Source organism: Pteropus alecto, unplaced genomic scaffold (assembly GCF_000325575.1).
Source record: "Pteropus alecto unplaced genomic scaffold, ASM32557v1 scaffold479, whole genome shotgun sequence".
Lineage (NCBI taxonomy): Eukaryota > Metazoa > Chordata > Mammalia > Chiroptera > Pteropodidae > Pteropus > Pteropus alecto.
In genome coordinates this window covers 780,727-799,234 of record NW_006492031.1, presented here as the reverse complement: position 1 = coordinate 799,234, position 18,508 = coordinate 780,727, and the positions used below count along the sequence as shown (strand labels likewise).

The 18,508-nt window shown below is 33.0% G+C and overlaps 1 protein-coding gene across 2 annotated transcripts in view; it reads right to left on the bottom strand.

Annotated features, from left to right (window-relative positions):
- Positions 1-6,206: 6,206 nt before the first annotated feature.
- SC5D (sterol-C5-desaturase) overlaps positions 6,207-18,508 on the bottom strand; it is a 17,687-nt gene continuing 5,385 nt past the window's right edge. For both annotated transcript variants that reach the window (XM_006925245.3, XM_006925246.3), the window contains exons 2-5: positions 13,598-13,815; positions 12,675-12,807; positions 11,141-11,241; positions 6,207-10,792 (exon numbers count right to left, since the gene is read on the bottom strand). In XM_006925245.3, coding sequence (XP_006925307.1) covers positions 10,337-10,792; positions 11,141-11,241; positions 12,675-12,807; positions 13,598-13,807 — 900 coding nt within the window. In that variant the 5' untranslated portion in view covers positions 13,808-13,815 and the 3' untranslated portion in view covers positions 6,207-10,336. The remainder of the gene's footprint in view (positions 10,793-11,140; positions 11,242-12,674; positions 12,808-13,597; positions 13,816-18,508) is intronic.

The window sequence follows — 18,508 nt, the reverse complement described above, 5'->3', positions numbered from 1 at the left end:
CCCTCTACCTCCCTCACATACATTAAAATTGACCCTACAACTATCAGAAATAGGGTTTATTTTAGGGCAATCATAAAAGCTTCTGGATTCCTGAGTTGGACTCTGAACTGAGAATTCATTAAAGTGATAAACTCATTTTCTTTGCACAAGTTCCTCAGCACACTTGAAAGAAATCAACCAACCCCATATTATACTTGTGGGCACCAGGCCTGGTTGGCCCAAGGTCTGACTATGATCCAAGGTCTGGCTGTTAGCCAAGGCCTGATTGATCCAAAGCCTGATTGGCCCAAGGTCTGGCTGGTCCAAGGTCTGGCTGTGTTTACATATTTGGAAATATGTAAACATACTTCAGCTTATTGTATCATGTATGTGTGGCTGAAGGCCATTGTTGTGCTCTGCTATGTGAGGAGCCATGCTGTCCCCTGGAGAACAGAAGGGGAGCACAACAAAGGGGAGCAGAAGTGTGCACAGTACCTCGCACTCCCCGCAATAGAATGCACTTCCCAAAAGAAGTGCAATAAAGTTGGTGCCTGCCATTTCATTCTCATTTCTGCCTCTTGTGCATTCTTCCCATTGGGCTTCTTACTATCGAACCTTCCCTTCTTGATCAGCAATACACTGACGCTTGGTGTAGCCGACATGATCTGCTCGGCCCTGACAATACTCCTTAATTTTCACTAAAATGTTCTATGCAGCAAATACTTGATCCTCCAAAGCCTTGCCTTCTATAGGCACGGGTATTTTTAAGGGTTTAAGTAACTTTTGCTATGGTATATCATAGACTTCTAGTATCCCTTTTTAATACTGAGAAGGTCATTAATGACTTTAAATCTAAGCAAATCAGCGAACCAATGGTAGATATACAGGACCAATTTAGAGAACACATTCTTTAGGTTCTGACCTCTGGAACCATAGCAGGACCAAATTCTTTATCAGTGTTACATCAGAGAAGCAAGAATTTAACCACATACAACTGTGAAAGCAGGTCACGATGAAGTGACTTTCTGTGTCTGGTGATAAAATCTGAAGTCTGCAGAGTAAGAGGTCAGAAAGAAGGGGTTAATGTGACATGAGAGTGAGGGGGTGGCAAGGACAATGTATAACTTGGGAAGTTGAGCTGGAAGTCATGATGGCAGACTGGTATCCCTGTCATGCTCTCAAAACTTTGAGAAGAAGGATGTAAGAGGCTAGAGCTCTTCATGTGGTGTTAATCATACATCAAGTCCAGAATTTGGAGAAGCTGAAGGGTATCAGAGAGGAACTCCAGCTGCTGTGGGCTCAGATGCTGCGTTAAGTCAACCAGATGAGACAGCAGACAAGTGACAACATGAATAAACAGCAATAGTGTTTCACAGACTACTTCATTTTCCCGAGCATAAAAAGTAACATATTTAATGCTCTACTTCCACCTTCTAAATTTCACACAAAATGACATGTGTAGCCATGCCAAATTAGAACTATGCAGGAAAGTCATTCTGAGAAACACAGTTCTGGCCTAGTAAAGTTGACACACTACCAGCCCACCAATGAGAAGAAATCTCATTGAAAAAAGAAAATAATTTGAACTGAATAATAATGAACACACAACATATCAAAATTTGTGGAATATAGCCACAGCAAGCCTTAGAGGGAATTTTGTGGCTTTAAATGTTATAAAGGAAAAAAAAAATTAAATCAATGATCTGAGCTTCTACCTTAAGAAGTTAGTGGGCAAAAAGAGAGCAATTGAAGCCAAAAATAATAAAAGACAATAAAAAGATACTCAGACAACTAATGAAATTGAAGAAAAGCAACATAGAAAAATCAACAAAGCCGAAGTTGGTTGTTAAAAAATAAAATAAAATAAAATAAAATAAAATAGGTATTTTCTCAGCTAGACTTGCCAAGAAAAAGAATACATAAATGATCAGTGTTAGGAATAAAAATACAGATCCTACAGACATTGACAGGATAATAGGAGAATGTTACAAACAACTTTATGGTAACAAACCTGATAACTTAAATGAACAAATTTCTTGAAAACAGTGTATCAAAACTGACAAAGAAAAATAAAAATATGAAAAGCCTTTTATTTATTAAGAATTTGAATTCATTTTCAGACTTGCTTTGGGATAGGCAAAGATTTCTTAGGACATAAACTTCAGTAATCATGAAAGACAAAAAGTGTGATAAATTGGTCTTAATCAAAATTAAATCATTTTTAAAATCAAAAACACAATTTAGGAAATGAAAAGGCAAGCCACAGATTAAATGTCTGTAGTACAAATATCTGATAACATATTTGTGCCAATATATAAAGAATTCTTATAAATTAATGATATAAAGGAAAATAACATAGTTTAAAAAATGGCCAGACTTGAACAAATGCTTCACAAAAGAAACACAAAACAACCAAAATGCAGGGAAAAAGGTGTTTAACATCATTAGTCATAGGAAAATACAAATTAAGCCATAATAAGAGAATACTTGATACCCACTAGAAGGGCAAAAAATAAAAACCAATGATACTATTAGTGAGAATGTGGAAGAAATGGAAATTCTCATAATAGGTAGTGGGAATGCAAAATGGTACAACCACTTCAGAAAACAGTTTGACAGATTCTTATAAATCTAAACATATATCTATCTACCCTAGCATTTAGTAATTCTAATAGGTATTTAACAAAGAGAAACAGACAAAAACATTAACATATATGGATATGGAGAGATCATCCAAACAGAAAACCAATAAAGAAATAACATCCTTAAATGATACATTAGACCAACTAGACATAATTGACATATACAAAGCCTTCCATCCCAAAACAGCTGATTATACATTATTCTCCAGTGCACATGGAACATTCTCAGAATCGACCACTTACTGGGACACATAAATAGCTTCAACAACAAATATAAGATGGTTGAAATCATACCAACCATATTCTCTGATCATAATACTTTAAAACTAGAGATCAACTGCAAATAGAAATCAGGAAGAACCACGAATATGTGGAGATTAAAGAACATGCTATTGAAGAATAACTGAGTCAGAGAAGAAATAAAAAGAGATCAAGAGATACATAGAAATGAATGATAATGATAGTACAACATATCAAAACTTTTGGGACACGGCAAAAGCGAGATAAGAGGAAAGTTCGTAACATTACAGGCCCATCTCCAAAAACAAGAACAAGCTCAAATAAACAACCTAACACTTCATCTTAAAAAACTAGAAAAGGAAGAACAAATAAGGCCTAAAGCCTGCAGAAGAAAAGAAATAGTCAAATTTAGAGCAAAAATAAAATTGAAAACAAAAAAATCAATAAAAAAATAAATATAACAAAAAGCTGGTAATTTGAGAAGGTTAATAAAATTGACAAACCCCTGGCTAGATTCACTAAAGAAAAAAGAAAAAGGACACAAATAAACAAAATCAGGGATGAAAGAGGGGAAATTATGACAGGGCAGAAATACAAAGGATCATAAAAGAATACTATGAAAAAGTATATAACACCAAATTTAATAACCTAGAAGAAATGGACCAGTACTAAAGTTAATAACCTAGAAGAAATGAAAAAGGCTTTAGAAAGATACAACCTTCCTAAACTGAATCAAGAACTGGAAAATCTAAATAGACCGATCGGCATTATGGAAATTGAAACAATCATCAAATACCTACGAAAAAGTAAAAGTCCAGGACTAGATGGCTTCACTAGTGAATTCTACCTAACATTCAAAGAAGATTTAATACCTATTCTCCTCAAACTCTTCCAAAAAAATCAAAGAGGAGGCAATACTTCCCAACTCATTTTATGAGGCTAATATTACTCTTATACCAAAACCCAGTAAAGGTAACACACAAAAAAGAAAACTACAGGCCAATATCTCTCATGAACACAGATGCAAAACTCCTAAATAAGATACTAGCAAACTGAATACAGCAACATATTAAAAAGATTATACACCATGATCAAGTGGGCTTCATCCCAGGGGTACAGGGATGGTCCAACATATACAAATCGATTAATGTGATACACCACATAAACAAATTAAAAGAATCATATGATCATACCAATAGATGCAGAAAAAGCCTTCGACAAGATACAGCACCCATTTATGATTAAAAAAACACTAGTACCTTGACATAATAAAGACCATATATGACAAGCCCTCAGCCAACATCATACTTAATGGTGAAAAACTAAAAACCTTTCCTCTAAGATCAGGAACAAGGCAAGGCTGTCCACTATCGCCACTGTTATTCAATATAACATTGGAGGTCCTAGCAAGCGCAATCAGGCAAGAGAAAGATATAATAGGCATCCAAACAGGAAACAAAGAAGTCAAAGTGTCTCTATTTGCGGATGACATAATTATATAGGAAACCCTAAAGATTCCACAAGAACACTACTAGAAACAATAAGCAAATACAGTAAAGTCTCTGGATACAAAATCAACGTTCAAAAATCCACAGCGTTCCTATGCTCTAATAACAAAGTGTCAGAAAAAGAAGTGGGAAAAATAATTTCCTTTGCAATTGCAATAAAAAGAATGAAATACCTAGGAATAAATTTAACGAAACATGTGAAGACCTATATAATGAAAACTACAAGACCCTATTAAAAGAAATTGAAGATACAAAGAAATGAAAAGATATTCTGTGTTCTTGGATTAGAAAAATCAACATTGCTAAAATGACCATATTACCTAAAGCAATCCCCATAAATATCCCATGGGCATTTAAAAAAAAAAATAGAACAAAAAAATCATCAGATTTGTATGGAAGCACAAAAGACCTCGAATTGCCAAAGCCATCCTGAGAAAAAAGAATGAGGCTGGAGGCATCACTCTGCCCAACTTCAAATTACACTACAAAGCGACAGTAATCAAAACCACATGGTATGACAGCAAAACAGACACATAGGACAATGAAACAGAATCGAGAGTCCAGAAGTAAACCCATGTTTATATGGGCAAGTAATTTTAGACAAAAAAGCCAAAAACATACAGTGGAGAAAGGAAAGCCTCTTCAATAAATGGTGCTGGGAAAACTGGAAGGCCACCTGCAAAAGAATGAAACTAGACTGTTGTCTATCACCACACACCAAATTAAATCTGAATATAAAACCGGAATCCATAAAATGCATAGAAGAAAACATAGGAACTAAATTCAAGGACCTTGGAAAGAACTCATACGACTCAATAACAACAACAAAAAAGCAAACGATAGAATCAAAAAATGGGCAGAGAACCTGAACAGACACTTCTCCCTAGAGGACATACAAATGGCCATACAAATGTTCAACATTGCTAGCTATTAGCAAATCAAAACCACAATGAGATACTATCTAACACCTGTTAGAATAGCTATAATGACACAATGAGATACCATCTAACACCTGTTAGAATAGCTATAATCAACAGGACAAGTCATAATAAATGTTGGAGAGGATGTGGAGAGAAAGGAACCCTTATACACTGCTGGTAGGACTGCAAATTGGTACAGTCACTATGGAAAACAGTATGGAGGTTCCTCAAAAACCTAAGAATTGACCTACCATATGATCCTGCAATTCCTCTACTGGGCATTTACCCCAAAGACTTGAAAACCCATATCCAAAACGATATTTGCACATCGATGTTCATAGCAGCATTATTCACAGTGGCCAGGACATGGAAGCAACCTAAGTGTCCTACAGTAGATGACTGGCTAAAGAAGCTGTGGTAAATATATACAATGGAATATATTTACCACAGCTTCTTTAGCCAGTCAATGGAAGAGATGAAATACTGCCATTTGCGACAACCTGGATGGATCTCGAGATAATCATGCTAAGCAAAATAAGCCAAACAGAAAAAGTTGAAAATCACATGACATCACTTATATGTGGGATATAAACCTAAAAGCAACAAATGAACAGGAGAAACAGAGACTCAGGGACATGGACAATGGAAGAGTGGTTACCAGAGGGTAGGGGGTGAGAGAGGAGAGGGGAGGTAGATGGGGTAAAGGGAATCAAATATAGGAGGGTAGGGGTTAGCTGAAGTGAGTAAAGGGGATAAAATATGTGGTAGCTGAAGGAAACTGGACTTTGGGTGGTAATCACATACTAGAATATATAGATGTCAAATTATAATGTATACCTGAAAATTATATAATTGTATTAACCAGTGTTACCCCAAAAACTTAATAAAAAAAAAATTTTAAAAAAACACACAAAATCTTATAGACTGGTCTTATGGTTTATAGCAATGCATTTTAAAAATAAAATTGCTTAACAATAAATCAACTTTTACAAAGAAAATTTACAGTAAATAATGTAGCAATTTTAGTTTTACTGATGTGATTTTCCTCTACATCCCCCATTCTTGTTCACCTCATGTTTTTCACCTTCCAATTTTAAGGTAAAATTGGCATTATCTAGGCATTTTTCTCCCCGCAATTGGTTTCTACTGAGGGCCTACCCTACGTGTAATAAAATAATCACTGAACCTAGAAAGCAGCATTAAGCACCATTTACGTGAATTGACATTTAATTGAGTGTTTCTAATTTACTTAATCTTATTACATAGGTAGTATTTTCATTAATTTACAGATAGAGAGACCAAGATCATGCAATCATAGTAAGTGGCAGAGCCAGGATTCAAAATTGTTTAACTTCAAAACTCTTAGCTTCTACAATTCTTCTGAGATAAATTACCTTCCAGTCAAAGTTATAGATTATCCTCCTAGGTTTGTCATTACTTGGTATAATCAATCAATAATTATGATCTTTTTTTGTATCCAGAGCACTATGTTACATAATAACTGTACACATTCACCCCTCTAATCAGTACTCATATCACTGATTCACATATGATCTGTATCCAGGGTGGGTTTTGTTTCCAGTGGAAAGCAAGACTTTGAGTGAGAAAAAAAGGACAGTCTATCCTTGATGTAGGGACTGTTTTGATTTCCCTTTAGTTCTCCTTGTGACTCCCCCAAGGAACACACCAAATATCAGCTAATAAATAAATGAAAAAACAAAGTGTTGGCTAAAAAGACAGCTTTTACGAGTCTGGAATTAATATTTACACTTCGTGTAGTGTTTGGCACCTAATAGAGATTCATTAAATATTTATTGACGGGAATGGCATTTCTATCATTTCATTAACTCATTTAGCAAAGCATTTATGGAACTTCAACCATATCCTGGACATTCTGTAGGAACACATCTTTTAACCCAACAGTGATTCAAAAATGGTCTCTACTTTGAAGGAATCTGGGGGTCTAGAATAAATAGGGCATGCATAACAATGATAGAAAGCAATAAATGATGATATAAGGCTGCCAGTCAAGTGTTTTGAATTTGAAATTAGATAAGGAAAGGAAGTTCTTTTTCCTTTAAGTTGGTTTGTTTCTTTAGACATCTATTTTTCATGCTCTCTTTGACAATCAATCTCAGAGCCTCAAACTTTTCTTCCATCTGAATTAATCACAAATATCTTTGTTCTGATTTGTCTCCCTGCTTTCCATTTTCCTCCCAGACATCATCTCTATATAAATAATCTGCCTACACTGTTCACTCTGTGTAAGAAAAACTAAACTCACAATTTTCTCCCAAATTTGTCTTGACTTCTTGAAGATGGGAGGAAAAAGTAACATGATACAGGGCAATGAGAAGTAGGAAATTACAGCATTCACACACAGGGAGACAGGAAGAGAGACACAGGGAGAAAGATAAGGATTCAGTAAAGGTCTCTGGGTTTTGTACCACCTCCATCCATTTCTCAATTTCTAACATAAAAGTGGAAAATATAATCCTGATTTTCCCTTTCTGTCCTGTAAGTATAAAAGGTTTCAAAGTCAAGGCAAAAAGTCCTTCATCAGATATTCCTGTAGGAAAGAATTTAAATCCTCAATTCCATGAATATTCTCTTAATTTCTCTAATGGAGACTAGGAGAATGTGATGATAGTCTACAAATAATGTTAGGACTGCTTAAAATCATACTGCTTAATAAGATCAGACTTTAAGAAAAATGGTGGGAAGGCAGAGAATAGTTTGATTACTTTTGAGGAAGCTTCTCTCTCTCCATAAATTACATCCTATCTTTTCTATTAGCTACACGGTAATAAGAATCTAGAGGAAACTTCAACACTTATAATTGGAGTTATAGAATTAAGGACACGAAGATAACCAGTTCATAGATAACTTGAAATACTTTTGAACTCATACGTCTCTTCAACACCTTTGCCAGGACCCTCAAAAAGAGGGGAATAAATTATGAGTATGGCAAACTAGCAATGGTTTGAGAAACTGGTTACCTCATCCTCCCAGCTATACGATTAGAGACATTTCCCTGACTCTCTGAATCTCTTTCAGTCAGATGGGCCATGTGACTGAGTTTTCAAAGGAACATACGAAAGAGATATGTATGACTTCCAGGGCTGATCTACACATTTTCTTTGTGTACTTTTCCCTCTTGCCTTATGTGCTCCTTCAACAAAGAAGATTGCAGACTGAGGCAAAGGCAGCTCCCCAAGATGGAAGGAGCCTGGGTCTCAGAATTACTGTGGAAGGCTGCCCACTGACTAGAAACATATCCATACTTGAGAGAAATACTCTCGGAAAAGTGGCACAACTGGGTCCTAGTTTCCTCATGTCAAGTACTTGTAACAGTGCCTGATCAAGAGTAAAACCTCAATAAATAGTTGCTGCCATTATTATTAAGCAACAAAGTTTATTTAATTTCCTTCCTTTTCTTGGGCAAAGTGGAATACTAGAGGGTGAGGATGATTATTGAAAAAGCACTCAGCTGCATTTACCAGTTAAAAATACTAATTAGTATACTGGTATATATAAGGAAGACAAACATAATAGTAACTCAAAGAGAAAAATACATTTTATATAGATCCCAAGCATTAAATTTATGACTGGTCTCTTTCTTACTAAATTACTCAAATCTAATAAAATGACATAAAAAGAATGTAATACCCATTTCTCTCTTTCTCTCCTTGACATTGAGCATTTGGGGACATTTTAAATCAGTTTTGACAACCCAAATTATTTCTGTGGTTTCAAATTAGTATAAAATTTGTACAAAGAATACTTTGTGTTGTTACAATATTTACCTGATACAGCTTAACGGTCATAGTAAACCTTTACTGATTTTATATAAATAGCTTAAAGAATGCCTACACAAACCATGTTTTGCCAATATTTATGTTATGTACATTTCATTATGAAAATATTTGTTAATTTTTTTGCAGAGGAAGTGGGGAAAAGTGAGGGAGACGTGAGAGAATATTTCAAAACTATTCTTCAGTGATATGTCTAAATATTTGGCAACTATTCCCTATCGAAAATTATAGGTCTGTGACGTTGAAGAATCAAAAGTGCAGTGCATCAATTTAAAAATCAGTAGTGTCAAAGATATTATTTGGGCATCAAATTTCTCTAACGATAATAGTTTATTAGTTATTGTTGTTAATCTATTACTGTGCCTAATTTACAAACTAAACTTTATCATAGGTATGTATGGGTAGAAAAACATAGTATATATAGTATTTGAAATTATCTGCAGTTTCAGGCATCCACTGGGGGTCTTAGAACATATCCCCCATGAATAAGAGGAGACTACTGTATATTCAGATTCACATATTTATATATTCACATTTTCATACTTATTAAATGATCGTTTTAAATAATAACCATCAAACTCTTTAATAATCTCAGATCTAAATTAAATCATGGCAGTATCAATTTTTTTATTCTAATTTATTTAATCATCAGTAAAATGTGAATTTTCAATATTCTCAGAGTATAAGCTTCCTATGTGTAGGAAGTGATAATCTAATTATACTTACTATTAATTAGGCCATTTAGGAAGCCACTAATATGTTACATCAGTATTTTTTTTGTCACACTGATGTTTCCACTTGAACAAACTGTACCAACACTGCAGACATAATCATTCCTAAAACAAGGAACCATCTTTATGTTAGTATTTCTTCATTATGGTGCTTAGTCTTGGTATTATTAAACACAATGAATTTTTCTTTATGAATATGGCAGAGTAAGACAAAAGGGCATAACCTACTCCCCTCAATAATTTATTCTCTATCTTTTTAAAAATGGTTGTTGAGACTATACAAATCATAGATCTGCTGGAAAGAAAAATATAAGTTGTCCCTTAGACCAACATCTAGTATTTTCAGCATGAGGTTAAAATCATGGTGCTCATAGCACCTTCCCTTGATCTACCATTATGATCATTCCTCAGCAGCAACCACATGCATTTAATTACTATGTCTTTTGGCTATATATGGATTATTTTTCCTTATTAAAAAACATTTAATAATTGGGCAGTAATTTACTCAGTCTTTGTAAACTCACCATTGAATAATTTTTCATTTTTACAACCATTTCCTGCATGGCTGTTGTATTTTTCTTCTGTCATCTTCTTCACATAATTAAGTGGTCCCTTCCCTTCAAAAGAGGAAGGATTTTTGAACGAGCCTCCAATTCTATCCCACAATGTGAAATACTGACCATAGTTATAGTCAAAGAACATGTGGTGGTCTGTATGATGAGCTGAGCCATTAATAAATGGTCTTAAGATCTGAGGGACACGAAAATCACCATCATGAATAGAAATTGTCCAGATATTGACCAAGATGTATAAACCTAAATAAACTACCTTGTGCAATGGAAAGATAAAAGGGTATATATGGTAAGGTAGACTTTGAAGGAAGCCATCCACGGGGTGAAAAGCATGACTTGCAAATGGAGTAGGAATCTTCCAGATGTGATGAGGTTTATGTATGTGCTACAGAAGAAAAGAACACCATTAGTACCACCGACATTATCCCATGCAACATTAAACTTAGTTTATCATACCCATGTTGTAGAAATGGACTAACTAAAAAATCCCTTTGAAATTACCAGAATCACTTTATAAAATGCTCTCCTTCCTCATCCCCAAGTAAACAGTAAAATTTTAAAACAAACATTCCAAACCCATAAAGAACATGAAACGTACCTGGTACCTGTCATGACTATGGTTACTTAGGTATTTAATATAGAGCAAATTCTTATAAATAGAGAACAGAATTTATAAACATATACTGTTGAAAAATGTATATATATTTTCTCTTTCCCCTGCAAATGATTTTACCTTATATACAAGTCTATGATGAAGGCCTCTGTGAATCCAATAGATCAGCATGTCAGTGAAAAAGAGGAAGGACAGTACACTAACAATGAGTTGAAACCAGCCTAGAAGAGATAACAGGGTATACAGCAGAATCAAGATTCAGTTCCAGGATCAGCATTTACATTTTACATTTAAATCCAAAATATGATCCTAGACTGAAACAATATAAATGATCTGTTTTGGCTAATTCAACACAACATAAATTAATCCTTGACTCTCTGGAATCTGCTCATTTCCTCCTTTCTCTCATATAAAAACTTGGAAGTATCCTACCTAAAATATTTCCTAATTAAATTATTAAGATATTTATGAGACAGAAAAAGGATATTCCTGAGGTACATTATTTAAATCTCTCAGAATAATGCTATCTAATGATTTTCCTTCATAAACACATCTTTATACATTATCTTCCTGCTTAAAACTTTATTTTCCACTAAATACCTTAATTCAAGCATTTACTCCATAACTCAGCCCTTTCTGATCTTTCCAAATCTCATCTGTTCCTGTATTAATGAGGCTGGTTTACTCAATGTCTTCCCAACATCTTGAAAGTCTTACCTCTGTACTTTTACTCATACTATTCCAAGTATCTAGAATGCCTTTCTCCTTTTATTTTTACTCATAATCCTATCTGCTTATCATCTTAGTGCATTATTTTTGTTCCTTCTTTTAACTAACTAACCTCTTACTTAGAAAGCAAGGTTGATAGTGCCAGTAAGCCTAGGTTCCAGTACCAGAAATACCATGTAATTGTTGAGTAACCTGGGCAAGTCACTGAAATGCTCTGTACGCTTAATTTACTCACCTATAAAAGGAACATAATAGCTCTTACTTCATAGAACTGATGTGGAATAAAATGGATAGATACATGTGAAAAGCTTAAAACTATAGCTGGTACTTATTAACATTCAATAAATGTTAACTATTATCTTTCTAATTCTAGATACTGGAAATGTACCTTGAAATGATTTCAGAATTTCACAAAAATTTAGTTCAGTTGCCGTAGCAGAACTGCTTTCAGTAGACAAAAATAAAAAATCTAAAGGTCTAAAAATTAGAGATCATTTAAATAAACTATGGATATCTATACAATGAGATACTATAATTAATATACTATATAATGCCAATATTTATAGACATAAAAATGTGGGCACATATATTGCTAAGAGAAATATATTTTCTGATTTTCTGTAATTGTCATGTACTACTTGAGTTATTTTTTTAGAAGGCTGAATTCAATACAGATAATAGGAAACAAATGCAAAGGCCTATACCTGATCACACCAATCTTCCCCCAGGCACAATTTCATCTAAAACAAAGACTTTAAAATTCATAGATAAACTTAAAGAAATGCATACATGTGGCAAGATATAAATGCATAAAAGCAGAACATTCAAAACAACTGAACAATTTATAATTATTTTTTAAAAAAGAGGCAGATTTGGTTCCTTAGAAAAAACAATCTGTGCCTGACATTCTTTATAATTTACTTACCATTTGGAAACTCTCCTATATCATCATATAATTTGCTGTACCCTCTCAACTCCAGCAGGAACAATGAAACAGTGGGAATACTTATCCATGGCAATGCCTGGACAGTAAACATAATCTCTCGATAGACTTGATTCTGAAAATAAAATTTCCAATACTTAAAAATCACAAAATCTAGATTTAGCAAAACTAGCATAAAATTGTTTTGGATTGGATTTTTTAAATCTTCTATATAAAGGAGCTTACCTCTAATTTTTTTTCTATTATAATGTTAATATGTAGGGATGAGTGTGTAAGAAAAATATTCCTTTTGTACCAAGCAAAAGCAATAAATATTTTAAATTTTCAAATTTTTTCTCCTTCTCACAAAATGTTTATTCTAAATTTCTATTTACTGAATACTCATTTCTTTCATAGTTAACTTCCATTCTTAGCCTTCTCTATTTTTTTTTTTTTTTACAGTCTATGGAGACTTTTATTTGAGATTGTATTTGACAAATACAAGTAACTGAAATAGAAAATAATTGTAAAAAAAATCTAAAACTATTGAGTTTGGATTCTCTATTTAGTCAAAAAATTACATACATAGTAAAATCATATTTCAGTTTGTAAAAATCAAACATTAAAATAACTACACAGATGTATGCATTTATTTATTCATCACTATTAGCAAAGAAATTCTTGTCTATGTAACTAGCAAAATACCAGACTTCTGGTTAAAAAAAAAGTTTGGATTCATTTATTTGTTTAAAGCAATGGAAGGAGAGGTGGGATTAGCCCTATCAAAAATATTTAACCTATTTGGGGCTGGTTTCAAAAACTTTATTTAATGCTTATAACAAGTTTAATCTGAAAATCTCACAATTTTATCATATTATAATTTTTACTGTAACAATAGTTAAAAATAGGTTAAGAAAATCATTTACCTTTAAAAACTGTGGATGCTTCATTAATGAATGATCAAAGACAAAATAATAGCTCAGTGTTGCAAAAAAGAAATAAAGGATATAAGCACCAAGATTTGTTATAATCAAGAGACTAATAGTTTGTCGGAAGAAGTCATCCTCTGGCCACGTGGCTGGATATATGAATGGTGTAAAAAAGTAATGATCTGCAGCACTGAGTACAAGATCCATCTTAGTCCCTAAAAGATAAACATGTGTAACAATTATTAACCCATGATGACATTTCTCAAAGCAAAAATTTTCTGGAAAAACTATATATGAAGCTCCTGTTTCAATAAGCATACGTAGTACAAGTCTGCTCCTACCAGAATCCCAAAAATGCCATCTTTAGAATTGGAAGAGCTCTTAAATATCATCTCTAGTCCAGTCTCTTCATATTATACATGGGGATACCAAAGCTCACTTAGAGACACCGAGGCCAGGAAGTTTTTTCTCTAAGGTCTAGCTGATATGTGGCATAAGAACAGATCTAATTCCATCTTAGCGTTCTTTTCTACAATGCCCAATTGCAACATGGCAAATAGTAAAGATGTGAAACACAGGGGACAATATTCAGGCAAATGGTTTGCTCTTTCGGCAGCTTCTCTATCTTAAAAACAAAACAAAACAATAAAAAACATATTTCAGAGATTTTTGCTTCATGCTAAAACTTAAGATGAATTCCCTAAAATGTGTCTATATTACCACCACAAACATAGAAGTCAGGGACTATCTGTTCTTGTGATGGAACAAAGGCCATGCTCATTGACAGAACAAAGGGAGATGTATTCTTGATGATAAAAGCTAGAATACATTTATTCTTCTCCCCCTAAGTAATACTCTAGATCAGAGGCTGGCAAACTGTGGCCCATGAGCCAAACACAGAGCCTGTTTCTGTAAAAAAAAGCTTTATTAGAACACAGCTATGTCCAGATGTTTATATATTGTCTATGGTTGCTTCTCTAGACAGGGTGGAGTTATTGCAATTGAGACAGTGTGGCCCATAAAGCCTAAGATATTTATCATCAGGCCTGTTAAAGGCAAAGTTTGCCAACTTCTGTTTTAGACCCTTAAACTTTTGAAAAACTTTACTCAATTCAGCAAATACTTCAGTCTATTTTATATTCGTGATCCTGTTATATATAATGTTCAGCAACATTATGGTCAGCTTTTGTGAGCTGACCATTGAATCTATTATTTATGATCTATTCCTTCATTCTTCATTGCACTGTTTATAGAGGAAAATGTGTCCAACATTCTAAAACATCTCTCGTCTATAACAGAAACTTTAAACAACAGCAACAAGAATAAAAAAAATGTTCTCGAAATTGCCTACCCACATTAGATTCTAGTTATTCAAATGGCCTTTATCTGCTACATACTGGGCCATATAAATAAACATCAATTTATGAAATAAAGTTGAAAGAAAAACTGAAAAAAAATTTAAAATATTTAATTATTTATAGCCTATTTCCTGTACTAGATTCCCCACTAAATCTCTACAGTGATTTAGAAAGTCTTAAAAAATATATAGACACATAGTTTAAAATTGATATAAAAAGATATATAGAGAGAAGTCTCGCTTCTATACTGTCTCTGAACACCACTATCATTATCTCACTTCAGCCCTCTAGGTAACAATATTTATTAGTTTCTAATGAATCCTTACAATATTTTTAAATGTAAGATCAAACTACAAATTTTTATTTTCTTCCTTCTTCACAAAAAAGTGACATATTATGCACATCATGACATTCTTTTCTCTTAACAATGTATCTTGGATTTACCATCATTGTATAAAGAATATCCTTCTCATTTGTTTTTAATTAAATAGCTATATTGAGATACAATCCACATACTCTTAATTTCAATTCACCATTTTAGAGTATGATTCAGAAGTTTTCAGCATATTCTCAGTCATGAAATCATCATCACTATCCAATTTCAGAATATTTTCATCACCTCCAAAAGAAACCCCGTATTCCATACCGTTGATTATTTCTTGGATGTGTAGATTAATGTTTGTTATCCAATGTAAGAAGTTTTGGGCTACTATTTCTTAAAATAACCTTTTATCCAATTTTCTCTCTCTCTTCTCTTTCTGGGACTTTCATTATGCTTATGTTGGTATTCTTGATGATATCTTCCAAGTCTCTGAGGCTCTGGCCATTTTTCTTCAATCTTACTACCTGCTCCTTAGACTGGATAAATCTCAATTGTACTATGTTTAAGTTCTTTGATTCTGTCAGCTCAAATCTTATGTTAAGCCTGCAGGTTTATTTTAAACTTCAGTTATTATACTTTTGACTCCTGAATTTTTATTTGCTATTTTAAAAAAGAAAAAATTCTATCACTTTAACAATGTCTCTAGTTGGTGGGAAATTATTCTCATACTTTGTTATTTAGATGTGGTGTTCTTTAAACGTATTTATAGTAGCCGATTTTAAAGTCTTTGTCCAGTAAGCCTATTATCTGGACTTTCTCAGAGATAGTTTCTATTGACTGTTTCTTTTGTGAGTGCATAGGCCATAATTTTCCATTCTTTTGTGTCTCATAATTTGTGTGTGTGTGCGTGTGCGTGTGTGTGTGTGGAAAATGGAGCATTTTAAATAATATAATGTGGCAGCTCTGGAAAATCAGATTCCCCACGAGCTTCCCTCAGGGTTTCATGTTGCTATTATTGTTTATTTAAGTGACTTTCCCAAGTTAATTGTATTAACACCGAGGTCTGGAGCTGAGTCACACACTGAATATTTATCTCCATATCTATTACACATACACACACACACACACACACACACACACATGCACACACACACATACATAATTTTTATTTTTAAATTATCAATGTTACTGCAGCACAATTTACAGAAAATAGAGTACAAATATTCAACTAGATTTAATGAGATGTCAAATGCGATAGGATTTGAAAAATATGTACACTCATGAAAGCTTCTAACAATGATGATAGAGAACATTCACAATATCTGAACATTTCCTCATGTAGCTTCCTAATCCATCCTTTCTTTATTCCAACCCCAGGGAACCATGCATCAGATTTCTGTACCTTTCGATCATTTATAGTCCATCGGAATGTGTTTTTTATCCTGATGTCTTCGCTCTCAGTAAGAGTTTTAAGATTTATCTATGTTCTACCTATGTTTAAGTCATTTATTGTCAGTGCTGACTTGAAAAAGCTTTATTTTGTTCATTTATTTATGTTGTATGGAATTTGAGTTGTGTCTCGATTTTTGGCTATATTAATCTCAAAGAATGTAACTTGGAAATTATCTAGGGTTCTCTATCACCTAGATTGTTTATTTGATAAGTTTCTCAGTTCATACCATGGGTAGAAAATTTTTATTTAAGGTAGAAGTATTTACATAAGAAAAAATGAATTATGTTTCTCTTATTATGTAACTATATAAGGTGCTGCTCTATATTCTTCAGGATGCACAGAAAACTTTGGAACCTCCAGACTGCTCACTATGTCTACCAAACTTCTATTTATCTATTAGACTAAACTGGTGTATTGATATGTAGTGCCACTTAGTATATTGATACATAATTACCTAATAGGGAAACTTCTCTGGGTGTCTTGACTCAAAATGGTTTATGCACTAGCTGAATCAGACTGACTAAATAACATTTTACTCTGCTATAAGTTTGACATGTGTGGAAGTCTATTTTTCCTATGGAATAAACAATGTATCTCTGAAGACATATTTGATCTATTCTATTAAAAACACAAGTGCTTCTTTAATAAAAATATATGTGATGTTTGCCTACTAAATGATGTTTTTTGTTCAAAATAATTTAATTACAGATGGTATATGGGTCAAAGTGTCTTACAATATATCCGAGAATTCATATTATTTTAGATGGAATATCTAAAGTAACATCTTAGTATTGCTTTGAGTTTTAAAATAAAATAAATGGGCATCTTGCTTACCTTTGAAGATCCTTTTGCTAATCTCAGATTGCCATCTGAAATTTTAATTAGTGATTTAAAATGTGCTTACACAAAGAACCTTGTCCAAGTTGTCTGTTTCTGCCAAATTAAACTATTAAACTAAGTAACCTAATTAAAATCTTTTTAGCTTTTAATCAGTATTTTATTTACATTCATATTGAATCCAAATATATCTTAAAACAGAGTCCATGATGTTTATCCTTTTTCTTTACCCCTTGTTAAAAATACATTTTCGATTTTCTATAGTTATATCATACTAATTACAGAAACTTTTAAAATTTATAGAACATTTATTGTGTATTGACTACATTCCATAGTTTCCTGTGCTAAGTACTCAGCCCCCAAATGCAAGGAATACATAAGTTTTACTGGTCATGATGGCAATACTAAGGGGCACACTTCAAGGTCAAAGCTAAGATTGCCTATGTTTAAGATGGTAAGCCATACAGAGTGTAACAGAAAGCAATGGTGGTTGTATAGCAAAGAAGCAAAAAAAATATTACATTCATAGGGGATGGTGTAATAAATATTGTCAAGTAAGAGAATGATAAAATCACACTCAATATAAAAATTAGAAGTCTTTTAATACTTTTACAATGTAAATTTCTTTTGAGTTAAATAAAGTAAAAAATATTTGGAACATTTTTCACACAAATATGTTGAACAATAAGCAGAAAATATGATAGTTAAAATATTTTTATAAATAATGTTGGGTTTATGGTTTATATAAACAATCAATAAATTCAAAAAGTAACAAAATTATTAGTGATAATAGCTCTTAAGGTTGGAAATATTTGTAGATCTTGTACATGAGATTAATTATTTTTTGAGGTTATTTTTTTATTATAGTGACATTGGTTAATGAAATCCAGTGTTTCAAGTATACAATTCAACAATAAGTCATATATATCTTGCATTGT